This window comes from Pelodiscus sinensis, chromosome 2 (genome assembly GCF_049634645.1).
Source record: "Pelodiscus sinensis isolate JC-2024 chromosome 2, ASM4963464v1, whole genome shotgun sequence".
Taxonomy (NCBI): Eukaryota; Metazoa; Chordata; order Testudines; family Trionychidae; genus Pelodiscus; species Pelodiscus sinensis.
The window spans coordinates 206,887,627-206,913,335 of NC_134712.1; the positions used below are offsets into that span (position 1 = coordinate 206,887,627).

A 25,709-nucleotide genomic window follows, 5' to 3' on the forward strand; every position below is an offset into this window, starting at 1 on the left:
CTTAGCTCTCTCTTATTGCTCAGAGAGACCCAGAAAATCCCAGCTCCCACAGAGGATGGGGCCTGGCCTCTTACTTTACTCACTGGCCTGTCCAACCTGTCAGTCAGGCTGAGCTGGAGTGTTGGCTGCTTTCCATTGTCTCTGGGGTCTGTCAGTCTCATGGACCTTCTCCCTTTTGATACTGGGAACTGGCGACCTAAAAACTCCTACGGAGTTTTAATAAGGGGCTAACAGTCCCCTTACACCAGGGAAGGTCATTTATACCCCTTCCCCCAGCCTGGCTTCTCCAGGCCTGGCCACCAGCCATTTGTTTGCCAGCTGGTTTAACCAAAAAATACCGAACAACCCCACTGTCCAGTGTTTTCTGAATTTTTTTTACCGGACAGGAGGCAAAAATACCAGGCTGTCCGGGTCAATACTGGATGCCTAGCAACCCTACCAGCCTCCCCGCCATTTCCCCCATTCCCCTCCCCACCAGTTCACCGCCCTGCTAGCCCTTCTATGGCTGGCCCAGGGTTCCTGGCTCCACCAGACATACTGTAGTAACTCTCTGTCCCCCTGCTGGGGATTCCAACCCCACGGGGGCTGTCTGCTTCCCTGTCTCTGCCACTGGCTCAGTTGGACTCCTATGGTAGGGCTCCTGGTCAGTGCACAGCTTCTGCCTCTGGCCCGCCACTGGGACTCCCTGGTCTGACAAAATCCGTGGTCCGGAAGTCTCAGTTTAGAGAGTTTCTAAGTGTACTAAAAAAAATTGCTACATATTATAGGACATTCTCTACTCTGTGTTCTCAATAGCCCTGCAAAGAGATCTCGGTTGTCATCAAATTGAGTTCCTAATGTAATACTGGTATATAATTTTTAATTATTTACCTATTTTACCATTTTAAAATGTTCAAGGTGCTATGTGTCATTAGGAGGAGACAGTTCCTGCTTCAGAATGTTGACAATTAGAAATGATAAAAACATGAAGGGTGAGAGAAGGGGATTCAAGCAATGCAATTGAATAATAATTAAATTGGGGTAATAAAGCCCTAAACTTAGTAATTAAATTATTGAAGGTGTCTGTTGCGCATTGGGAATAACATTTTTATAGAGATTTTAGTGTTTTTTCATTCAGCTTTTCAACTCAAAAGGTGGAGAAGACAGGCATTTTATTTATAAATTTAACTATCTCTAAAGTAAGAAAGCTTAGCTTTCTATGAAAAGAGACTGTGGGCCAAAAGAGAAAAATATGTGTTCAGTATCTCACAAATCAAGAATGCTTATTGCAACACAACAAACTCAAAGCCATGTAGTTGCTTTGCAGAATTTAGAAAGTTCTATCTCTTTTTAAGGCATGCACTTAAATTAAGTATTCCTTTCCTTTCTTGTATTCATTTAGTGTTCATTTTGGCTGCTACTTCCAGGCTACATTTTATCACAGGAAATTAGAGGATACAAATTCATACTAACAAAAAAAAGGCTTTTGAGGAAGGAATATTTAGGAAGTTGAATATTATGCTATTTTTATTAAGAGCCTGCTAATATTATAGCAGACTGAATAATATTAGAAAAGATTGCATAGCAAGTTTTGACATAAATGTTAAGCTTAATCATTTTTCTCAGTGAGCGAACTCTCTATCACACACTCTTCATTTTAGCATTGCACCAGCCACGTTGGAGGCTACCAGTGTTTTCATGATAAATACAGATTGTCATTGTTTTATATCTCGATTGTCATTGTTTTATATCTCTGTAAATTCAAATGATGCTGTGCAGAAATGTGATATACAAATGGACATTCTTTATGTAGTTTAAAATTTTCAATAGTTCAACCAAAGCAGTGACATAAAAATAACAAATATATAAAGTTCTAAGGAGTTTAGATGCTCTTGTTCCTAGTTCTGAATCAGTTTTCAGATTTTGCCGGAAGAAGGAATTGGCATAGTATTTTGAAAAGAATTATTAAATGTGCACATTACTTATTGTAATATTATTCTGTTACACAAAATGCACACTTCCCAGTGAGAATTTTGTAATTCTTGTAATGAATGAGAGTATTATTCAGTGCCTGCAATTTATTTGATGAAGGAAATTAAACATGGCTAACTGTTATAAGATAGGAGTTAAAGTTCTCTTACACTCTGAGACAATAGAGCAATGTGCACCTATGTGTTCCAGCGATGATGATTCTCCACTGGGGAATATTGTCATTATAAGTTATGTATCATGAAACACATATTTCTTGCCCTATTCACCCAAGTTGTTCAATTAAAAACAGGAAGACTAGTTATGTCTGAGTTGAGCAAAATACAGGTCTGTTGCTGCTCCAGTAGTTCAGCATAGAGGTACTTAGTAAGGGAAAAATAATCTGAGAGCACCTTTGTAATTGTCAAATTTTAATGAGTATATGTTTATATAAATTTATTTATATTTTATTTTTATTTGAAATTTTGAAGAGTCCAAAAGACAAAAAAATCTGACAGTAGTCTCAATAAGATCAGGGTTATCAGGATCTATAAGATCAGGAACATGTATACACAAAGATTATTAGAACACAATTTTGGCCCAGATTTTAAAAGAGAAGGGTAAGGTCCATGTAGCAAAATGAATACACATGTTGTGAGTTATAAATCTGCATGATCTTTTGTATGTGTATACTCACCTAGGTGTACAATTACATACCCATATTTTTCATTTGCCACTTGGTTGTCCTCTTTAAAAAATATGGCCCTTAGAGTCCAGGGAAATGGTCAATTTGGAGCGTCAGCTAAATTGGGGGTTTGCAAACTCTAGGTTGTGTCTTGTAAGGGCAAGCTGCTAGTTGGCCACAAGACACTTTGTTTATCTGCACCTCTGCAGATGTGGGCGATTGCAGCTTCTGTTGGCCATGGATCATCATTCCCAGTCAATGGAAACTGCAGGAAGTGGTGCGGACAGGGACACCACTTCCCACAGCTCCTGTTAGCTGAGAATGGCAATCCACTGCCAATTGCAACTGCGATTGCCCGTACCTGCAGAGGCACACGCAAAGAAAGTGTCTCGTGGCAAGCTAGTGGCTTACCCCTATAAGCAGCAACCCAGTGTTTGAAATCCCCTGAGCTAAATCAACAGCTACAGCATCTTTATGAACTAGTTTTCAATCACATTTTCTTTCTCATCTAGAAAAAGGGAATCATCATGTTCATACAAGTTTAAGAATAATTTAAACTGTTATATTGACTGCATCCTTAACCCCACATCAGTAATGAAGTCACCCCTTTTAGTTACTAATTGCTGACTACCATTTTAATACTCTGGTAATCCCTTTCTTTTTGGCCTTCTTTTGTGTGTGTGTGTGTGTGTGTGTGTTTTGCATCCATTTTCTTTCATATTGACATTATCTTGTCTGCTGTGCTCAGAAAGATAAGAAAGACAAAAATGTTATAAAGACAAGATTATTCTCAAGATGATCCATGGAACCCTTGTAGGGGGATATGTCGGATGAAGGGAGAGCCAGTGTGCAAGCACAAAACATTCAGCAAATGATGGTGTATCCAAAAGATTCTGCAAGGACTTAGAATAGTCTCTCAGAGTGGCACAAGAAAGCTGCTGTGTATGCATGGCCAATCAGGGAACTGCTACCCAGGGGCAGATATAGGGCAGGGTGAGCGGGGCGGCCGCCCCGGGCCTCGCACTTCAAGAAGCCCCGCGCATGCGCCGTGGCAAAGGGGGGCCCCGCGAAATTGTGCTGCCCTGGGCTCCGCAAAATGGTCATCTGCTGCTACCAAAAGTCTCTGTGTAGAAGACAGGGTGCCAAAACACCTAAATGGAGCACCCACAGGGACAACCATCTCAAAAAACCTCCTGTTTCTGCACAAGCTGAGTAATCTTCTATTCTGCTGTCCCACTATGGCAGGCATGTCCAAAGTCCGGCCCGCGGGCCAATTGCGGCCCGTGTTCCGGTTTAATACGGCCCCACAGGTAATTTGGCAATATCTATCTTTTATGGCCCCCAACGAATCCATATGTATTGAGATGAATACATTGTAAAATCTCAGTTAATGTCAGTTGGTCTAAATCAGTTATAAATATATTTGGACACAACATGTATACTTGGTGTTATGTTCCTGTTCATATTTTTTGAACTTAAAAGTTGACAGACAACCTTTATTACCAATAATATGTAATGTACTTTACAATGTTCCTGACATATATTTCAGCTTCCTGGATTTTTTTTTTTCATCTGGCCTTTAGATATGAAAGGCAGAGTGATTTAACACCTGTTTAGATTTGTCATCCATGTGACGAAATGAAAAGTATGCCGTTTGCAATAAACTTTTCATAAAATAGTTAATTTGTGTTTAATTTTAATGGTTCAAAGAATGTCAGGCAAAATGGTCGGCCCTCACGCATGTTCACTTCATAAAATCTGGCCCTCTTTGAAAAAAGTTTGGACACCCTTGCACTATGGTGATCTGGACATACTCGCTCTTTCTACCACCCTTGATGTTCTTCTCTGCCTAGTTATCTCCCTACACCCTGAATACCATTGTCTTTCTAAAGCTTGCATGTGTTCTTTGTTTTCCTGAAGTCATCTTCAAGTGTTAGTGACTTTGGCCCCTTCTGGAGAAACTGAGCCAGAGTTGCCAGAGCTAATGGGTCTGGCACTGCCCCTTAGCTATCCTAAAGTGGAAGCTAGTAGATGACCACAATTAGCAATCATCATGTTCTTGCCTGGACTACTCCATATCGTACTCGGGAGCACTTAATAAAAAAAAAATTGTACAGCAACACCAGCTGGCGAGAGATCCCCAGACAACACTAAGTTTTATTAAACAGCACCCTTATATTTGTCACAATATGACTATGCTGTACTCATTTTGACAACATAGCAACTTCCGTGTAAATAAGCTAGAAAGAATATGTCCAACATTTAGGCATTTTACCAGCATCCCTCATAGTTTTGCAGTATAAAGTGTATACACATTGTTGATATCCAAAAGCTTTCCTTTTTTGATAGTTCACGTTCTACTAATATCACAAAAGTACTTGGCCCCAAAAACATTCATTCTTCATTATTGCCATAAATATTTAAAGTAAATATAGATAGTATAAATACATTGTGAAAAGTTATACTCATGCTTTCTTTACTACAGCATCACATACCAAATTTATACTTGATTTGGCTGCTGCTCTGACACTACATATTTCATCTCTGCTGCCTGCTGTTCATTCTGCTGCCTGACTGCTTCAACTACCAGGGGCTGCACTTTGTATTCTGAATTGTGTCTCCTGAGCCTTCCAGTGACTCTTTTATCTGTGTCTTTTTGACTCCTCTTGAGATTTGCTGCTTGGCCTAGAATGATAACATCTGGCTTTTGTCCTGGATTTTTCAGATTTCACCCCATATCCACCTCACCTCAGCACACCCCAATTCTTACCCTTCTCTGCAGCCTTCCCATAAAGCTAAGAATAGTCTGTATACAGGGTTTTTTTAAGCTTCATACTCACTTCCTTCTAGATTCAAGGAAAGTAGATTTCTACAAATGAGTCTTCCAGAAGGCTTACTAAACACATTCTCCTTTAAATAGTAAAAAGTCAGTAACTAAGCTTCCCGCTACAAGATGGACCTCTCTTATCTGACACCCAAGAGAAGTTGCTGGATCAGAGGAGGTCCCCTGCTACTGGCTCCCCAGACCACTGTCCCTCCCTGCTGCCAGCCCCAGCTGTGCCCCCTGCCGGAATGCCATAGCAGCCCAGACTGCCACAGCCCCAGATTGGGGCTGCCACAGCTGCCATGTCTCTGGCCACTGTCCAGTTACCGTGGTTGCTGCAACTGCCACATCTGTGGCCCTGCTACTTGTGCTGCTGCTACCCTACTGTTCTACTGGGACTCCAGCACCAGTCCTAACCCCAGCCCAGCCAGGATCCGAACCGCCAGCTCTCTTGCCATTGGGGCTCCTAGCCAGGACTGCCTGGTTCAGAAACACTTGTGGGATGTTGCCAGATGAGGGAGTCCCAGTTTTGGGAGGTCCAACCTGTATCTTGTTCAGTACAGATCTCGGTCTCTGATGATAAACTGAGATCCCAAATCCAAAACACAGTACGGATCCAATATCTGTTCCCATTGAAATCACTGATAACATTTTCATTCAACTGAATGGGAATAAGATTAGGCCCATACCAGGGGCGGGCAAAAGTGCCTCCGCAGGCCGGATCTGGCTCACCACACGGTTGGATCCGGCCCGCAGAGGCCCTGCTGTTCCCCTGCTCCTGTCCAATTAGGACCTGGGGGCGGGGGGAAGCGCATGAAGTTTCCTCCGCCCTGCCACGAGCACATGATGCTGAGAAGCACGAGGCTCTCCTGGCATGGTGCGAGGAGGCTTTGCATGCCCCCAGGCCCTGATTGGCCTGGGGATGGGGGTGCGCAGGAAGTCTCTTCCCATGCCATGGGTACCGGGGGGGGGGGGCAAAGGCACTCCCCCACACCCAGACCCTGATTGGTCTGGGGGTGAGGAACCTGGAAGTATCCTGATCCTGCCCCTTCCAGTGCAGCCCGGGGCCGCTTAAAACATTTCTGAAGTGGCCTCCAGCAAAAAATTATTGCCCACCCTGCCCTATGCTTTAGACTTACAGACTACAAAAAGATGCAGTTTTTTTAAAAAAAAAAAAACAAAAACCCCCAAACTTCTGAAATGCTGTTATCTTCCTTCACTTATTATCCAGGATTTGAGTTTATAGGTCTCTTTTTCTCCTTTAACTGCTGATGACATTAACTCCTAGAGCAGTGTAAGAAATGCAATAGTTTGCTCTATTTCAGTAGTTGTGCCTTTCTCACCCTAATGGTATGACTAGACTTTATAATGGCTGGAAGTATGCGTCTCAGGTCAGGTCAACACATACACCCTAGCTCTGCTTGCGGTAGCATGCTACAAACCATGGTGTAGCTGCAGTTAGTGCAGAAGATGGCTCCAACTATCTGCTTGGATACAGACCTGGAGGTTTAGGAAGGTTTGTGCTCAGCTCACCAAAAACACTGCCTATGTGTCCCCCAACAATGCTTCTGCTTCAGTGCAATAGATCGCATGGAGGTAGTGCGTGTCAGTCTACCCAAACTGGACAACACAATTCAAAAGAAGCAGGAACACACCCTAAAAAATTAATGTATCTGCAAATCATCTTGCTTTCAGCCTGGGACGTCTTCATCTTGGAGTTGATCTTCATTTTAACAGTTCCTGAAAGTTCAGAATGAATTTCCATTAATGGTTAATTCACGTAACTTCCTGTTCCCCAACAAAAATAAATATTAATCCTACCTCAGCTTAGAGAGAATCTTAACTGTTGTCTTCTGCAGAGATTATTAGAAAAAAAGCAAAGAATCACAAATGACAAATTAACATTGTAAAACCAGTACAATGACCATGAAGAGTTTCACTAAATAAATTCTACTAACCTCCTGTCTGAGTCCCAACTTACAACATGAAATGAACTGCTTGCATAACAATTTAGGGCACGTTAATGCTTCAAGTACAGCTGTGCTTTTGTGACCAGTTCATGACATGGTCATCCCGATATGACAAAAGAACTGGAATTGAAGTGTGTCCAAAAGCATCAATTTTTTTCCTGATACAAAAATGTTTGTGCCTACAAACATTATATTACCTAATCATGATCAATGCAATTTAGGCAGTTACCTCTGGCTGCCTCAGCAAAGCATGTGATATACTCAAGGAGCAGCTACAATAGCATGTGGGACAATATTATTTGAAGCCCTGGCTTTATTAGACATATTATATTAAAATTTCCCACTGCTGTTATTGTTGCTTTAGCAGGAATCTGCTAGGATTTTAATCACTGAAATATCTGAATGTGTCCTGAGCAGGAGTCTGAACTTCCATTTAAATTGTTACTTTGGTTGCTTTCATTTCTAGGTTTAGCTCCTGCTGGATTCATTAGCATAAAGCTGTACTTCACTAATGTCATCTTTCTACAAATGTCTGTAACTTTATTTTAAAGCTAAATCAGTTTCCTGCAGCTGCTTGGATAGCTCTTGTTCATGTTATATTGAAGTACTCTTATTCATGTTTGATCTTGTAGCATTAAATCAGTCACATGCACTATGCAGTGTTGTTGCTTTTGATTATGATTACAAAGGCCTCTCATAAGTACACTTTTTTTTCTGGAGCTGTAGTAAATCTGAGGTTAATTCTTGGTCTTTGCCAGATCTTCATAGTCTTCTTCTTCTTCCCATGTAAAAAGTACTTGCAGTGCTGCTTGGCTCATCATGCAAAGGAACACAATAGCACGCACTTTGTGCTATCTCTTTGACAATGAGAGAGAATTATATATGCTTAGTGTTAACTGGCATTTCCTAGCGTAGCCTTACTTACTTAATAAAGGTCTTTGAATTTATTTTTTTGTACACTTGTTCTCTCACACTTACATTAAACAATTAGATTAGTAGTTACATAAATATAGATAATTGGATTTTACCTGTAATCCTAAAACATACATGCTTTACATCAGGTTACCAGGAGCAGGCTGCCACAGCTAACAGACCAACAAAATGTAACGTAAATGCATATGGACTTCTAAATAGATGGCTACTTTTTTCCCCTGTCACCATCTGTTTGGCTTTTATCCCCTTACTGTGATAATATGGCTTAAAGAACTGTTCTATCAGACTTTTTCATACATTATTAATGCTGTGAATTGACTTTTTGGGAATTGAGCTTTAATATGATCTTCACTCAAGGGGCAGGAATGTTATCTGCTTCTCTGGTTTCCAAGAAGGATGACAAGATAACCAAGGTTGCCTTTAGTATAATGCAATTAATACAGTTATAGCACAACTAGTCATTCAATACGACCCTTGCAAGATACAATATGTGTGACACATTGTGGCTAATGCACATCAGAAAGTTTACCAGAGCATAAATATCGTGTTATGAAATTATAGCAAAATATGCACACTTTATCTCTTTTTTTGTATGTGCGCTATTTCTAGCTAACTCATCACTACATTACTATCTCTATGAGATCTTGACATAGAAGGTCCATAGATGTAATTACATATTGATTGATTCTCTGTTCCTCTTTATGGGACAATTTTCTAAAAACATTCTACCTTTACCTTTTGTCAAACTCATTTTTGTATATACAAAACATGGCCTATCTGTTATTTCCAGACTTGCACATCTACTAATTCTATCTGCATACGACTGTTCAATCACCAAGAATTATGCAAGTTTTGAATTACTGAAGATACTCAAAATACCAAAATAACAGGAAACTGCAAGTAGGTTAGGGTGGTGAAGTAAGGTGAATACCCAGAAATTACTTTAAAAAGAAAAGTAACATTGTACATTTTTTCCTCACAATAGTTTCTTCAGTACCAGCCCTTATGAAGTTAGAAATATATTTGAAATGGTTTCTTCCACATTAAATTTGAGTTTGAAAATTAACTACATAACAAAACTAAAATTAATCCCAAAGAGATACCAAATTTTCAGGATTAACTGTTGGACTGGCCTTATAATAATTGTCACTGAGGAGTAGTCAGTAAAAGTTTTTGAGATGAGTCGTCTGGTTGGAGTTCTCCTAGCTTTAAATTCATATTGCCTATTAAATTTACTAGTGATTAGGAAATTTGCTGTATTTGAAATAGTATTTTTCCTTTTCATGGTCAGAAAGAGGAATGCATTGCTATTATGAGTTAGGGATGTAATAGTCGATAAATCGATAAGCAAAATCTTATCAGTTAATGCTGTAATCTACACACATTCTCCCGCTTCCCTAGGTCCCTTCTAGTTCTAGCATTCTATGATACTATACTAAGCAAGGTGGATGAGGTTCTCCAATTGGCCTCAGAGCACAGTATCTCTCCCATACAGTCCATTCTAGACTGCTTGCTACAGCTCAGGAACCAGGGTCTAGTACATTCCTACACCAGTGCTCACCTTACAGCTACCTCCGCTTTTATGACCCAATCTAAGGGCAGACTGTTCTCCCGTGACATGATGGAGAGAGCCCTGTGGGGCCTCAAGCAAAACTATCTGTAGGTACAAGACCCAGTTCCACAGTGGGACCTCAACCTGGTCCTCTCCCATCTCACCCGGCTGCCTTTTGAACCACTTGGATCCTGCTCCCTTTTCTACTTTTCCTGAAAAGTTGCATTCCTGGTAGCAGTAACATCAGCCAGGCATGTCTCAGAGGTCAGGGCACTGACCTCAGAGCCCCCGTACACTGTCTTCTACAACAATAAGGTCCAGCTGCAGCCTCACCCAGCTTCCCAGCCAAAGTTCATTTCCTTCTTCCAATGTGAGCCAGGACATACTCCCTCCCGCCTGTGTTCAGTTTCAAGCCCAACAAGACATCAGCAGCGAGGCTTCTATACGTTCTGGACATCAAAAGGTACTTGGCTTTTTACCTGGAACATACTAAGCCTTTCTTTAGGTAGATTCAACTCTTTATCACTAGACAGAATGAAAGGCCTGCCAGTTTCTAAACAATGGATTTTTCCAGTTGGATCACCTCGTGTATATGAACCTGCTATAAGCTGACAGAGGTCCTTCTGCCACAGATCATCTGAGACCATTCAGCCAGAACTCAGGTGCCTTCAGTGGCCTTCCTGGTGCACACAACAATACAAGATATTTGTAGAGCCGTAACATGATCCTTGCTCCACACGTTTACATCTCACTTACACCATTGCTCAACAGACCAGACACGACACTGCATTTGGCAGAGTTATGCTATCGTCCATGTGTCTGTGAACTTTTACCTGCCTCTGTGGGTATTGCTTGGAGTCACCCTAGGTGGAATGGAAATGGGCAATCATTTGAAGAAGAAAAGGTAGTTACTTGTTCCACAACTAGTATTTGAGGTGTACTATTAAACATTAGAGCATTTCTAAATGCAGGTTTCAAAATTACTATATATAGCTGGTAGTCTGTCCAATAATAATAGTAATAAAAAGAAATTACATTTCTCTAGTAATATACCATTAATCCCTTACATTTTTAAACAGGCACATAAACATTTTAGACATTGATTTGTGACACAAATGCCTTTAGTTACACATTTCATTGAAAACAATCATGAAATCTTCTGAAGTCACAAAAATTCATACTTTTAAACTATAATCTTTGCCATTTGATCATTTAAATCCTTGATTCTTTTACATAACATCCCAAAAGCAGTACTTATGCATAATGATTTCTAGGAATCTTCAGGTTTGGGTGGTTTTGTTGCGAACAGTGGACATCGTGCTGGGAAGGCCTGACTTCCTGCTACTGATTCTGAATTTTAACACAAAGGAAGAGGAAGATGCCCTTTCCAAGCTTCCCAGTCCTGAAGATGGTCTCTGAGATACATTAGAATAGTCTTGAGATTGCTCTAAATTATATCACCAGTAACTCAAGGGATTCTTTCAGCATCTGGAGGATGCCACATAATAGAAACACATTTATTTAAGCCCTTTTTCTTCCTGACACATCCTCATTTTCAGGTGCCAAAAAGGCGTAGCATGGGAACACAGGTTTGTTCTAGTGGAGGATTCTCCAATTCAAGGGACCTTGCCATGGGCCAGATCCACTGCATCTAAGGGATGCACCACTCAGGCACCCTGATTTGAAAATATTGATGACAACACTTCACCTCCGTATCCCACTGTTTCACCCTCTGTAAAGCGGGGATAAGGGTATTGCTTCTCTCAAAGTGCTTTCATATTTATGGGTGAAAATTGTTGTAATAGTGAATTATTATTTATATGCAGTGTATTAAAGGGAGAGGCAGTAATAGTGAATTATTATTTATATGCAGTGTATTAAAGGGAGAGGCAGTAATAGTGAATTATTATTTATATGCAGTGTATTAAAGGGAGAGGCAGACATACATTAAACACTTATCTGATTTCTTCCTGAGTAATTTATAATTTCAAAGAGATTTTCATATCATCTGTAACATTACACTGATATATGTGTTGGGGCAATAAATTGCAGCGAAAGCTAGCTTTGTAGGGATGAAATGATCAGACCTGTGCATTTTATAAATTAGGCGTGCTTTCAGCAGCAATGTGCTGATTCCCTCTCCTAACCTACTACTGTCTTGTAGATGCTCCACAAACAAATTTACTATCCACTTAAATGGAATTCCCACACACGCACCGCTTTCTGCCTCATTACCCTATTGAAATTTGGTAACACTGTAAAACAGAACTCAAGATCACTTTTGTTCCAAATATTTTATGTATCAGTATATATTCATGTAAAATGTAATAAACCAATAATCAGCAATATTAAGTTCAATACTGATCTGTTTATTGTACAACCATGTTTCACCAGATACACATTCTCTACAAGATGTTTCCTGACATGGATCATGATTGCATTGCTTTTATTGTTGATCTGTGCTGCCAATATTTTCAGTAAACTTAGTCGTAAGTGTCCTATATGTGAACATTAAGTGAATATAAGCATTTTTTTAAATTCAGTGTTAGTGCTATCAATCTAATCTTTTATGTTCTCTAGACTACTGCATCCTGGTGCAAAAGAACAATGGTAAAATGACCCAAATTCATTGTTGGAATAATTCCATTAAAAGAAAACCAATAGAGTTATGCTTGGATTTAAACTAATGTAACATTTAATTTTTTTCTCACTCTTGCTTGTGATAGCTCTTTGAAATCTATATCATGAAACCTACTTATATCTCTTAAATTCAATCTATCACAAAAGTCACACACTTGTGATTTTAGTGTTTGTTTTTTCTACTGGAATACTTTTATTTAATAAAAGCAAAGAATTTTTTTTACATGTATAAGCAAATCTATAAATTTTGCCAACAGATACAAGTAAAACAAATAAGCTAAATTTGCCAACATTCTTAAGTGTCCTTTGACTTTATGATCCAAAACACATTCAAAAGTAGTTTTGCTCAGCAGTTCTCATAAACATGATTGGTTGGTATTCACCAGCAATCCATTTATAAAATTGCATATTATTTCAGAGTGAAAGCAGAAAAATGCAGCTCAGCAAATAGACTACTGTATATTACTAAATTATTTGTTTGTGCAGTTCATGGTTCTTTTGCACTGGGGATTTTCAGTTCTATAAACAACTTTCTTTTAATCCAGTAGGGGAAAACAAAGGAGCTTAATAAAGGATGTAGACATATTTTATAGACAAGCTTATTTTAGGAGATAGGAGTGACTGTGAATGTCTAGTAGTTATTATTTGCATAATTTGGTTTTGGAAATTTTTATAGTGTTTATTACAAGGCTCGTTTGTTGGTGCTGAAACCTTCTCAAGGAACAAGAAATGGACAAGCTGGCTTTTTCAAAAAGAAAAGCTCTGCCTTGAAATATTTTTAGAGGTAGTTAGAGTATGATGTAGAATTATAATGAACAGAATAAGGCTTTGGAACCCACAGCAGATCACAGTGTGAAACCGCGGTATTTCATCTACTCTCGTAGAACTTCCTAACTCACAGGCTGAATTCCATTCAATTACACTGAATTTGAAGGGGGGGAGGGTTAGGGTTTAAAGGAACTCCTTCCTACAGAGCAAGGGCATAAATAATGAGGGGATAAATGTACAAAGTATATAGTAATAGTATTCTGCTAAAACTCATGCCTCAAGATATAAGATGATTTCAGGAGGAGTGGAATCTGGAAGGAGCCTTCTACGTGTAGAGTATGACATATGAACCACCAATGTGCTGTGAATGAGAAAAAGACAAATGTAGTTCTAGGATGCATTAGGTGAGGTATTCCCATTGTCTGGCTATACAGGCAGTCCCCGGGTTACGTACAAGATAGGGACTGTAGGTTTGTTCTTAAGTTGAATCTGTATGTAAGTCGGAACTGGCGTCCAGATTCAGCCGCTGCTGAAACTGACCGCCAGTTCTGACTTACATACAGAATCAACTTAAGAACCCCAAGCGTCCCCAAGTCAGCTGCTGCTGAAACTGATCAGCAGCTGATTCCAGGAAGCCCCGGGCAGAGCAACTCTGCCTGGGGCTTCCTGTAGTCAGCGCTGGTCAGTTTCAGCAGCGGCTAAATCAGGACACCTGGGGCAGAGCAGCTGGGGTGCTGCTGGGTTGGTCCAGTAGCGCCCAGAGCGGCACTGCGGGACCAACCGGCAGCGCTCCAGCTGCTCTGCCACAGGCGTCTGGAGAAAAGCCTAGTCTGCTGCGGGCGGGGGGGGGGTACTAGCTGCGCCCCCCCCACCCCAGCAGACCAGGAAGACGTGGGCGGTGGACCGAGACGCACCACGGTCCCGCCGCCTGGGTCTTCGGCGGCTTTGCTCCCCGTCTCCCTGGTCTGCTGGAGACCAGCAGACCAGGGAGACAGGGAGCAAAGCCTCTGAGGACGCCGGCAGCGGGACAGCCGCGGGGCGTCTGGGCTGTCCCACTGCCGGCTTCCCCCGCGGCTTTGCAAAGCCTCGGGGAAGCCGGCAGCGGAGCAGCCCACGCGCGCCTGGGTTGCCCCGCTGCCCGAGCCCCCCCCCCCCCCCCGCAGCTTTGCAAAGCCTCGGGGAAGCCGGCAGCAGAGCAGCCCAGGCACGCCAGGTCTGCCCCATTGCCCGAGCCCCCCCGCGGCTTTGCAAAGCCTCGGGGAAGCCGGCAGCGGGGCAGCCCAGGCGCGCCTGGGCTGGCCCACTGCCCGAGCCCCTCTGCGGCTTTGCTCCGCGTCTTCCTGGTCTGCAGACCAGGGAGACGCGGAGCAGCAGCTTTTCTCACCCGGAGTACACGGGCGGCGGACCACGAGGTCCCGCAGTCCGTGTACTCCGGGGCAGCCCCGTTCGTAACTGCGGATCCGACATAAGTCGGATCCACGTAAGTCGGGGACTGCCTGTATTGGAAGAAGGACAATGGACATTTGACAAGCATTTAATCAGGCCACAACTTTATTATTACATGTCTGGTATTCCCCAATAGATAAAAGTGCACAGTGCAGGTAACCCAATGTTTATTCTGTAATTGTCCAGGTTGTTGTTTTTTTACCACCTCCCACCTTTTTCCATCGGGGTCCCTCTAGCAAATTCATTGTCACAACCTTATCATCCACCCCCCCTTGCAAGAGGGTTAAGGTGAGCTATAAGAACAGAGTGATAGGCTCCTTGCTATACCAATCATAAGAGTTTCCAACTGGTCCCTGTTTGTTCCATTAACAAACACCTCTTTTTAAGTCCTTTTCCAAGCCATGTATCTATTGCTGTATACATTTTCTGCTTCAGCCTGCTGCATTAAAAGGGAGGTTTCAGGGGATATGATGGCTGTCTACAAATACATTAGTGGGATAAATACCAGAGTGGAAGAGGAATTATTTAAATTAAGCCCCGATGTGGACACAAGAACAAATGGAGATAAATGAGCCATCAACAAGTTTATTCATGAAATTAAATGAAGATTTCTAACCATCAGAGGAGTGAAGTCCTGAACCAGCCTTCAGAGGGGAGCAGTATGGAGAAAATCCCAAACTGGCTTCAAGACTGAGCTTGATAAGCTTATGGAAGGGATGGCATGATGGGACTGCCTACAGTGGCTTGTAATGGGACAGTGAATGGGGAGGGCTCTGAGATATTATAGATAATTTTATCCTATGTGTCTGACTGGTGGAAATTATCCATATGCTCAGGGTCCAACTGCTTGCCATATGTGGAATTGGGAAGGATTTTTCCACCAGATCAGATTCCCCCCCAAAAAAAGTCACAGAGAACTAATAAATTTTCCATCTGTCTTCTATGCTTAGAAATGATAACAATATATAAGGTATTCAGTGTTATTTTTTGTTTTGTTTTAATATTTTTATTCTAATTCTTTGGTGCCATGTTTTACCTGTCAGCAGATTTTACGGTGGAATTAAATCATTAACAGTACAGCAGTCCTAGTCAGTACAGCATGAATTGTGGAGTTAGTTCATATTGTTCCAAAGATAAATTCAAAGCCAATTTATCATCTTCTAATACAGAATTTTTACCATTCTTCATGCTTACATTACTGTAGTTTGCATTTAATGTCCCAACTGCAAATTTTAGCATTTAGATTAGTAAGAACATGAGATTTATTTGGGCCAGCAATGCTCAGCTGTCAAGAACAATTTTTAGATATGGTGCACTGTCGCTTGAATACTTGATTATTTCAAGTCTCAAATGAATGCCAAACTAGTGACCCTTCATCTGGAGTCTAGTGACAAAAATCTGATCTTCAAAATAGAGGCTCTTAATTGGACGCACATGGTATATACAAGGTGAAGTGATGTGATAAGACAGGAATTTCCAGTGTACTAGGTGAACAAGTTAGCTTTATGTTTAGTTAGGATTATATTACTATTGTTGCTTCAGTTGGTGATTATATGTAGTATTCTTTTCCTTTAGATGTGGTTGGTATATTAAAATAGAACCCCATGCAATTTTCTGGGGAAATGCAATTGCTTTGTGCTCAATGTAAATATACTTACAATAAAATGAATACAACAATGATTATATCATTTGTGGAAGGCTGGTTAGAGATAAACTAGGGTAATCTCGCTGAAATGGGAACAGAAATGTATTTGTACTTAAAACATACATTTATTTTTCTGGGTATCTAGCTAAACCTTGGAAACCCTAATTCAAACTTAATCTGCAGAAAACAGTACAGGAGTTTTCATGTGCTGAATCTCTCTGCCAGATGGCATTGCTATCAAGTATGTAATGCTCAGGTTTTAAAATCCATAAACAAACTGTTCAACCACAGTGCATCTTCTTCTACAGTATACTGTGATCAAGAGTCTGTTAAAAAATAAACTAGCAAGGGCTAGAGCAGAGGTGGGCAAAATCAGACCCAGCTGGATCCAGCCCTCTAAGCATTTCACTCTTGCCCACCCAGCAGATTAGCAGAGCATGCATACTTATAGCCAGCAGCATGTGTTCAGCTGTCCCTCCCCCACTTTGCTCCATCCTGCAGCAGAGCTGCGCCCAGTGTTCTCCTGCTGGCTGTGCAGAGCAGAGGAGAGGGCAGTGCTGAAGTCAGGGTGTTCCCCTGCCTCTGTATCCCATCTCTGCAGAGCAGGGGTCCGTGCGAGAGAGGGACAGTCAGTGTAGCTGCTCCAATAAGATGTGTGGATGGTAAGTGACTCATAGGAGTGCAGAGCAGGGAGAAAGGGAGACGACATAGCAGGACAGATTTCCTTTAGAGACAGAGCATAACTTCTCTCAGAAACTTACCTAGCAGCAGCTAGCGCACACACACTCTGTCACTATCACACACCCCCAGTCTGTGCCACACACGCAGTCACTGTAACATACACACTGCCACACACACTCAGTCTGTTACAATCTGTCTCACACACAAAGTGTGTCTCTCACACTCATACTCTCTCTTTGTCTCAATCTGTAACCTCCGACTCCACCACTTCTGCCCCAGACCCCACCCTTTCTGGCGAGCCCAAGGCTGGCCTGTAACCACGAATCAAAATTTGTGAAGTGTCCCCCCTACAAAAGTTATTGCCCACCCCTGCATTAGATGGTCTTACAGTCTGCAAATCTCTGCAAACTGCATGTGACACTGGGCACCCTCTGATGTTTCCATGGGCAGCCTGTTTCATCCCAGAACTAAGGGTATGTCTACACTACCACCCTAGTTCGAACTAGGGTGGTAATGTAGGCAACCAGAGTTGCAAATGAAGCCTGGAATTTGAATTTCCTGGGCTTCATTTGTATCTCGCTGGGCGCCGCCATTTTTAAATGTCCGCGAGTGTGGACTCCATGCAGCGCGCCTACATGCGGCACGGACCAGGTAGTTTGGACTAGGCTTCTTATTCCGAACTACCGTTACTCCTCGTGAAACTGGTTTTGAAACGAGGAGTAACGGAAGTTCGGAATAGGAAGCCTAGTCCGAACTACCTAGTCCGTGCCGCATGTAGCCGCGCGGCCCGGAGTCCACACTAGCGGACATTTAAAAATGGCGGTGCCTGGCGAGATGCAAATGTAGCCCGGGAAATTCAAATCCCGGGCTTCATTTGCAACTCCGGTTGCCTACATTACCACCCTAGTTCGAACTAGGGTGGTAGTGTAGACATACCCTAACATTGAGTGATTGGGGGTGATGCGGGGAGCAGCTCAAACATGCAAAGGAGCTGGCAGGACATTAGCCCTGTAGTGCAGGGGAGGGTGTGGCAGTGACATCACAAGGCCTTTTGCAGCATCTCAGGTTATTGGCTAAAGGATGTTGGGAGGTGATGACCTAACAGAGAGTCCATGACAGTGGCCAGGTAGGACAGACTGCAGGGCAGGGGCAATCTCAGAGACCCCCGTGGCTTTGCTGCAGGGAGTATCCTTCATGAGGTCTGCCCTTGAGCACTGAGAGAGTATTCAGGGTAACAAATGTGAGCATGAGGAGGAACCTCTTTGGAGTGTTCTCCTTTCCCAGAACTAATTGCGCTAGAAGACACATGTCCCTGTGGAGAAGGTAAGAGCCTGTGCGGTGTTTGGTACCGATGCAGCCTGATCTACCTGGTGCTGGCCAAAGGCAAGGCTGGGAAACACTAAGTTAAATTGGGAGAATTATTTTTCCACCTAGGCCTTTTGTCCCTTATCAGTGTATCACTGGGGACATTGGAATATGTGTTTTTCATTTCCCTTTCCCCATAGCTTCTTGACCCTCAGAGACTTACTGCTGATTGGATGAGCTGGAGGAGATCCAGGATTTTGTTGTTCTCTTTAAGGGCCAGCAAATGAGCCAGAACCAATCATCTGCTTGGGGTATTGTTCTGCTTTCTGCATTGGCTGGCTCTGAGCAATTACTATCAGTTAGGTTTAACAATCGTTCCCTACTTGCCCCTTGGCTAGGGAGTTGAGGATCTGTGTGAGAGTGTCACTATCAGTGTATATTATGAGGTGCCCTGTCATGTGGAATCATTACAGATGATGAGGAGGTGCAGTAGAGTCCCATTCTTCCAACCTTCCATTGTGCAGCTTTCCATGTGCAGTCACCAAGCAGCGCACAAGGGCCCAGACACAGACGATTCCTCCAGTGGCTACTAGATGACACTGCAGCTTTGCACTTCCTCATTCTAATTATTCTAATTTATGATTATCTCACCTGGCCCTGGTCCCAATTCAATGTGACAAATGGGGCTCTGCTGTGTAATAGCTGGAACAGTCAGTTTTATTGGTATTTTATTATGTTTAAATCATTAAGAGGAACAACTCCTTAGCCCACAGGCAGGTAAGATATGGCCTGCCAGGCCTTTCAGTCTGGCCCGTGGCCACCCCGCTGGGATTCTCACGCAGGAAGGAGCCCCACGACTCAGAGTGGCTGCTCCATCTGCCTTTCTACACAGAGATGATGGGGAACCTTTGCCTGCTGCCCCATCCCCAGTACAATCATTCAGCTCCCATTGGCTGGTTCCCATTGGCTGCCTTTCACTCAGTCACAGTTTCTAAGCTCCTATTTGCCAGAACCAGCCAATGTGAACTGCAAGATTGTGCTAGGAGCAGGGGCCGTGTGTATATATTCCTCACCCCACAAATACACAGAGAGGCACATGGAGTAGCTGCTCGGGGGCTGTGGCAGGCTGACACGGGCCCATTGGATTGCTGGCTGGGAGCTGTCTAGGTAAGCACCTCCTGGCCAAAGCCTACGTCTAGCACCCCAACTCTCCTGCACTCTAACTCCCTGTCCTAGATCACCACATCCTCCTGCTCCAGGTCACCATCCAATGCCTCCCTACCCACTATTCCCAGCCATAACTCCCTCCCAGGCCCAGCATCCTCTTCTATACCTCTCCCCCAGGCCAGAATCCTCTCCTATGCCCACATCTTTTCCTTGATCCTGCACCCCAATTCCCTGCCCCAGGTCACAACCCCCTCCTCCATGCAAACTCCCTCTCACACCCATACTTTCTTCACACCAGTACCCTAGCCTTAGTTCCCTTCTGCACCCACTCTCCGTTATAGATCCTGCACCCCCTCCATAGAAAAGTGTAGCCCTTGACCACTTACCAAAACCTCGGAGCGGCCTCCCATCAAAAATGATTGCCCATCACTGGGCTACAGATGCTAAGTACCATATCTTACCACAAGTCTGCTTCCAAAACTAGAACATAAGAATGGCCATATTGGGTCAGACCAAAGGTCCATCTAGCCCAGTATCCTGTTTGCTGACCGAGGCCAGGGATACCATTCCTACCCATCCTAATCACCATTGCTGGACCTAACTTCCATAAATCTATCTAGCTCTTTTTTGAATCCTGGTAAATTTCTACCCTTCACCGCATCCTCTGGCAAGGAGTTCCACAGGTTGACTGTGTGCCGAGTGAAGAAAAACTTCCTTTTGTTTGTTTTAAACCTGCTGCCTCTTAATTTCATTTAGTGATCCCCTAGTTCTTTTATTGTGGGAATAAGTAAATAACTTTCCTTATTCCAGGGGTGGGCAATAATTTTTGTTGGGGGGCACTCCAAGATTTTGGAAAGTGGTTGAGGGCTGCACTCTTCCATGATATTAATAGAGATGTGGGGTCTGGAATGGAGGTTGGGTGTAGAAGGGAGTTTGGGTTAAGGGACTGGGGTGCAGGAGGGAGACTGGAGTCTGGGAGGGAGTTGGGATGAAGCAGGCGATTATGACCTAGGATAGGAGGGGATTGTGGTCTGGGGCAGGAGATTGAGGTGCCAGATCTGGGAGGGGGTATGGGTGTAAGAGGGGGACAGAGGGTTTGAGTATGTTGAGTGGGGGGACAGAAAGTTGGGGCAGGAAAGAGCAGGGGTGCCAGAAGCAGGCTGCGGCCAAGAGACTTACTTGCCAGCTGCCAAACTAACCTGCCTGCCTGCAGAGCTTAAAATGTTTCCCAGTCAGCCAGCCTGCTTGCCAGGCCATGTGCTTCATGAATAACTGAGCCCAGGAGACAGGCGTGATTCTTCTTGGCTGCCTGTTATTCTGACAAGCAGCTCCCATTGGCTGGTTTCTGCCAGAAACCGTGCAATGGGAATGTGCTGGGGGTGGGGCATCTCCTAAAACTTCCCCCCTCCCCTCCAGTTTTAAAACAGAAAGAGACTCCTGCAGTTGCATTTCAGCACGGGGCTCTGGGGTAAGCTGGGGAGCCTGCCTGGGGCTTCCTGCTGCCTCCAGGGGACAGATCCAGTGGCTTGGTGGACCAGATCTGGCCCATGGGCTGTATTTTGCCCAGGCCCGCCTTATTCATTTTTTCCATACCAGTCATGATTTTATAGACCTCTTATCATATCCTCCCCTTAGTTGCCTCTTTTCTAAGCTGAAAAGTCCAAGTCTTTTTAATCTCTCTTCATATGGGACAGGTTCCAAACACCTAATCATTTTTGTTGTCCCTTTCTGAACCTTTTCCAATACCAAAATATCTGTTTTGAGATGAGGCAACCACATTTATATGCAGTATTCAAGATGTGGGCATACCATGGTTTTATATAGAGGCAGCACTGAAGTTAATATTAGGTTTTATATATAAATATACCTAATATTCCCAATAGGAGTTTTTGAAGTCTGTGGGAGTCAATGATAAGATATCTCCAAATTCCTGCCAGTCATTATATCAGAAAGGTGTTTAAAATTCTTTAGCAATGTCACGGTCTCTTTTTCTTGTGCAGTATTGGATATTTTCTTAGTATGTGATTTTGAAATCAGAAGGGCTCAGACTTGAAAATTCAACTTTATTCATTCAGATAGTCCCATTGTGATGAGTGGGGTAATACAGATAAATAAGGATCGCATTGTCTGATCTATTTTTTGCATGGAAATTGGAACTTCTCAGTCAAAGTATTTTCTAGATAGGCATCTGATTTTTATAAGGTTTGTGTTTGGTGGTGGATATTTGTACTGTGGAGAAATTGTCATTGTAGTTTTTCTACACACCCTTTCTCCTCTTCCACAGTGAAGCAAAACAGAAATAAAAAATAGTGTTTTACTGAGTTCATAGAAGAACTTATGAAAACATAAGTAAATGTATATTAAATTCAGTATTTTTCAGTTTTGGAAAGCTAGATTATATTTTTTCTTTGCTCTCCACTGTAGAGTAACTGAGCATGACTGATTTAATAGAGAACACTAATTCAGAACAGGTTTATTTTTAGTAGTAATATAATCTTGTCCATATTTCATACTTCAATTTTAGCGAGACATTTATGCTGCTAAAAGTCTGACTTTCATTTCAGGACTATAACAATATAAGTCATATCTGAGATTTTATTCTCCTGGATATCAAAATATTTCACCTTAGTTCAAATTTGCAATTTCTGGAGACAGAAATGGCATCTTTTCACTTTGGATCAATTTATCAAAACTCAGAAAAATAACAAGCAAAATTTTCATAATAAATAGTGACTTTCCTACTTTGTCTGACTTGTGGATTTTTGTGAATTTGCCCTGTTGTGCCTTTTATTAAACCACAGAAACTGTTTACATTGTATGCTTTCTGTTCCTTGATAGTTCGAATGGTTTTGTTGTTAGTTTAAACAAGCGTGCCCTTCATAGACCTGCTAGCTCTTTTTCATCACTTATTTTGGTCTTTCTGTGAATTGCCACAAACTGGTAAGACTTCATCTCTGAATATATTTTTCACTAGTACTATTCATAAGTTACTCAGAAAAGGCTTACTTAACATGCTTCCTTCTTTTATAATAGTATTAGAACATTTACCCACTGTTGCTCCTGTCTTTAACTCAATTTTTTTCTTCATTTAAATCATTGCTCTGAGGTTGGGCTGGGATGAGGGGTTCAGTATGCAGGCTGCCCAAGGGAGAGAGCACAACCCCAACCACCTCTCATTACAGCAACTTGGGGCCAGATGAGACGCACCTCTCCATGGCTGCTGCACTCCAGTGGGGCACAGCTGAGAGAGGCGTACATGTCCCCTGGTTAGGGACAGACACAGAGACAGAAAAGCTCTCTCAAATATAAAGTAGATAGTTGTCCCTTTTTCCACCCTTGTCCTTTGGTGCCCCAATAGGGTTATAGCTGTCTTGGTCTCCATTCTGCCCCCCCCCCACCCCCTGTGATCATTATACAGTATAATTGTTCCTGCTTTCCATCCCCTATCTGCTGTTGCCCATGTGTGGTCATTATATAGCAGAGGCCTCCCTTTCTGTTTTATGAGAAACAATACCATTCCGGGTGCATCCCATTTTCCTGTCACAACGAAACCCTGGCCTTTAAGCTATGATAAGAGGAAACTGCATACTAAATTTGGGGAGGGGGGGGTCCTAGCTCTTACTATTTAGGAGAAGTTTTTCAATAGACAGACAAACTCTCTTAAATATATAATAGATGGGGAGGATTTAAAAGTTTGCAAACATGTCTTGCATCATCTCAAAATACCACTTTTGGGATTTTTTAAATATTGTTGTCATTTTACACTGTTTAGAAAAATGAGAAATATGTAGCATGTGACTACGAAGTTGAGATGCATTGGAAAAGGTATGCAGATCAGATCTCCAGAAGTGTTTCACAGTAGGTGGGAGCCAAGATTATTTAAGTATATCATGGGGAAGCTTTTCTCCTATTTTGCTGGCAAAACAAATTTTGACAAATGAATTGTATACTGCCTTGATTTTGGTGTGGTAAACCTCTGATATACTCCTGGAACATAAATATTTTAATTGCTCAACATAAAAAAGAAAACTATGTAGTAAAATGCATTCATAATCACAGAAAACAGATGGATAGTCCTTTACTTACACTATTGTGTAGGCTATCTGAGATTGTACTCTATAATATGTGAAAATCAAGAACTTTTCTTTCCCATGAATCAGATGAAGATCCCTACTTTGCGGTGCTACTGGGAAACAATATACTCTTGATTTTTGTCCTTTCTTGGTGTATCTTGAGTTTAGTGAAACAGTAATTTAATGTAAAATATTACAGCGGCTTTCATCTTGTTTTTTAGGTCCATGGGGCAGGTGTATGGGAGATGAATGTGGTCCAGGTGGTATCCAAACACGAGCAGTGTGGTGTGCTCATGTGGAAGGATGGACAACACTTCCCACAAATTGTAAACAGACAGAGAGGCCTGAGAACCAGCAGAACTGTTTCAGGGTTTGTGACTGGCACAAAGAACTGTATGACTGGCAGTTGGGCAGCTGGAATCAGTGCCAGCCTGTTATTTCAAGGAATCTTGAAAAGCCAGTGGAATGCATCAAAGGGGAAGAAGGAATCCAGCTGAGAGACGTAACCTGCGTCCAAAAATCAAATGGGGTTTCTGCTGAGGATGTCATCTGTGAGTATTTTGAACCAAAACCACGCCTAGAACAGGCATGCCTCATCCCTTGCCGCCAGGACTGTATTGTGGCAGAGTTCTCCCCCTGGTCAGAATGCTCCAAGACATGTGGCAAAGGGCTTCAACATCGAACTCGTCACATTGTTGCTCCACCTCAGTTTGGTGGTTCTGCTTGCCCTAACCTGACTGAATTTCAGATCTGTCATTCTCCCCCATGTACTACTGAAGAAAGCATGTATAGCCTGAATGTGGGACCCTGGAGTACATGCTCCATGCCCCACTCAAGACATATAAGGCAAGCAAGGAAACGAGGGAAGAATAAAGAAAAGGAGAAAGACCGAGAAAAAGGGGTACGGGATCCTGAAGCTCGGGAACTTATTAAGAAAAAGAGGAATCGAAATAGACAGAGCAGACAAGAGAACAAGTATTGGGATATACAGATTGGATATCAGACCCGACAGGTTACATGTACTCACAGAAATGGGAAAACTGCTGCCTTGAGGTAACCACTGTTTATTAACTTGAACATCTGTGTCTGTGTAGTTGGAACTTTAAGAAAAGCATGAATAATCTAATAATTTTACTGTGGTATCCATTTACGTATCAGCATAACCTTACCTTGTCTTGTTTAAGATTTTTTAATAATACATTTGAAAAAAAAACATAGCACAAGTGGTATGCTCATACTAAATATCACGTAAACATGCCATATTAAGCATTATACACCATCTAGCCTCTGTTTGTCTAAATATCTATCCCAGAAGGTTTACTGAAAGCCCGAGGTTATTCATCAAATGTGTGTTCTGTTTCTCTGGCATTTTTGGCACATTTTTATTCATAACAAGTGAATCATGTTTGAAAACAGATGATGTCTGCATCATTGTTTTTAAATCTTTGGGTGCACACAGTAATAGGGCTGATGGGGGGAACTGTCTGTCAGACACTAGGAATAGAATCTCAAAAAAGTCAACATCTACTCCAGAATTTTTGTTTTTGAAATGCAAATGAATGAAGTACTGTTTACCCTTTACACAATCTGTTTCTTTTATTGGTTTTGTTTCCTATGGTTTAGTTCCCCAAAAATACTTTATCAAAAATGTGCATTTTACTTTTGAATATTTGTATTCATTTTTTTCTCCTTTTGCATCTTCCATATTCATGGGCACAAAAACCTCTGCATTTTAATATGGTCAAATGTAAAGAGATGCATGTAGGAGCATACAATACTAGCTATGCTGACTGGATGGGAGTGGAAGTAGTGACCTTGAAAAGGATGTATGGGTTTTGCTGAATAATCAGCTAAGTGTGAGTTTTGGGTTCAACACTGTGGCCAACAGGACTAAAGAAATCCTCCGACATAAAAACAGGGGAATATCAAGTGAGAGTTGGGAGGTTGTATTACCATCTCTGAATTTGACGCTGGTGCAACTGCTACTGTTTTTGTTTTGATGTCCACTATTTAAGAAGGATGTTGATAAATTGGAGAAACGGAGAAGAGTCATTGGAATGATTAAAGGATTAG

At 42.2% G+C, this 25,709-nt stretch overlaps 1 protein-coding gene across 1 annotated transcript in view; it reads left to right on the forward strand.

Annotated features, from left to right (window-relative positions):
* THSD7A (thrombospondin type 1 domain containing 7A) overlaps positions 1 to 25,709 on the forward strand; it is a 538,075-nt gene that overhangs the window by 262,971 nt on the left and 249,395 nt on the right. The window contains exon 5 of the mRNA XM_025180361.2: positions 23,858 to 24,689. Coding sequence (XP_025036146.2) covers positions 23,858 to 24,689 — 832 coding nt within the window. The remainder of the gene's footprint in view (positions 1 to 23,857; positions 24,690 to 25,709) is intronic.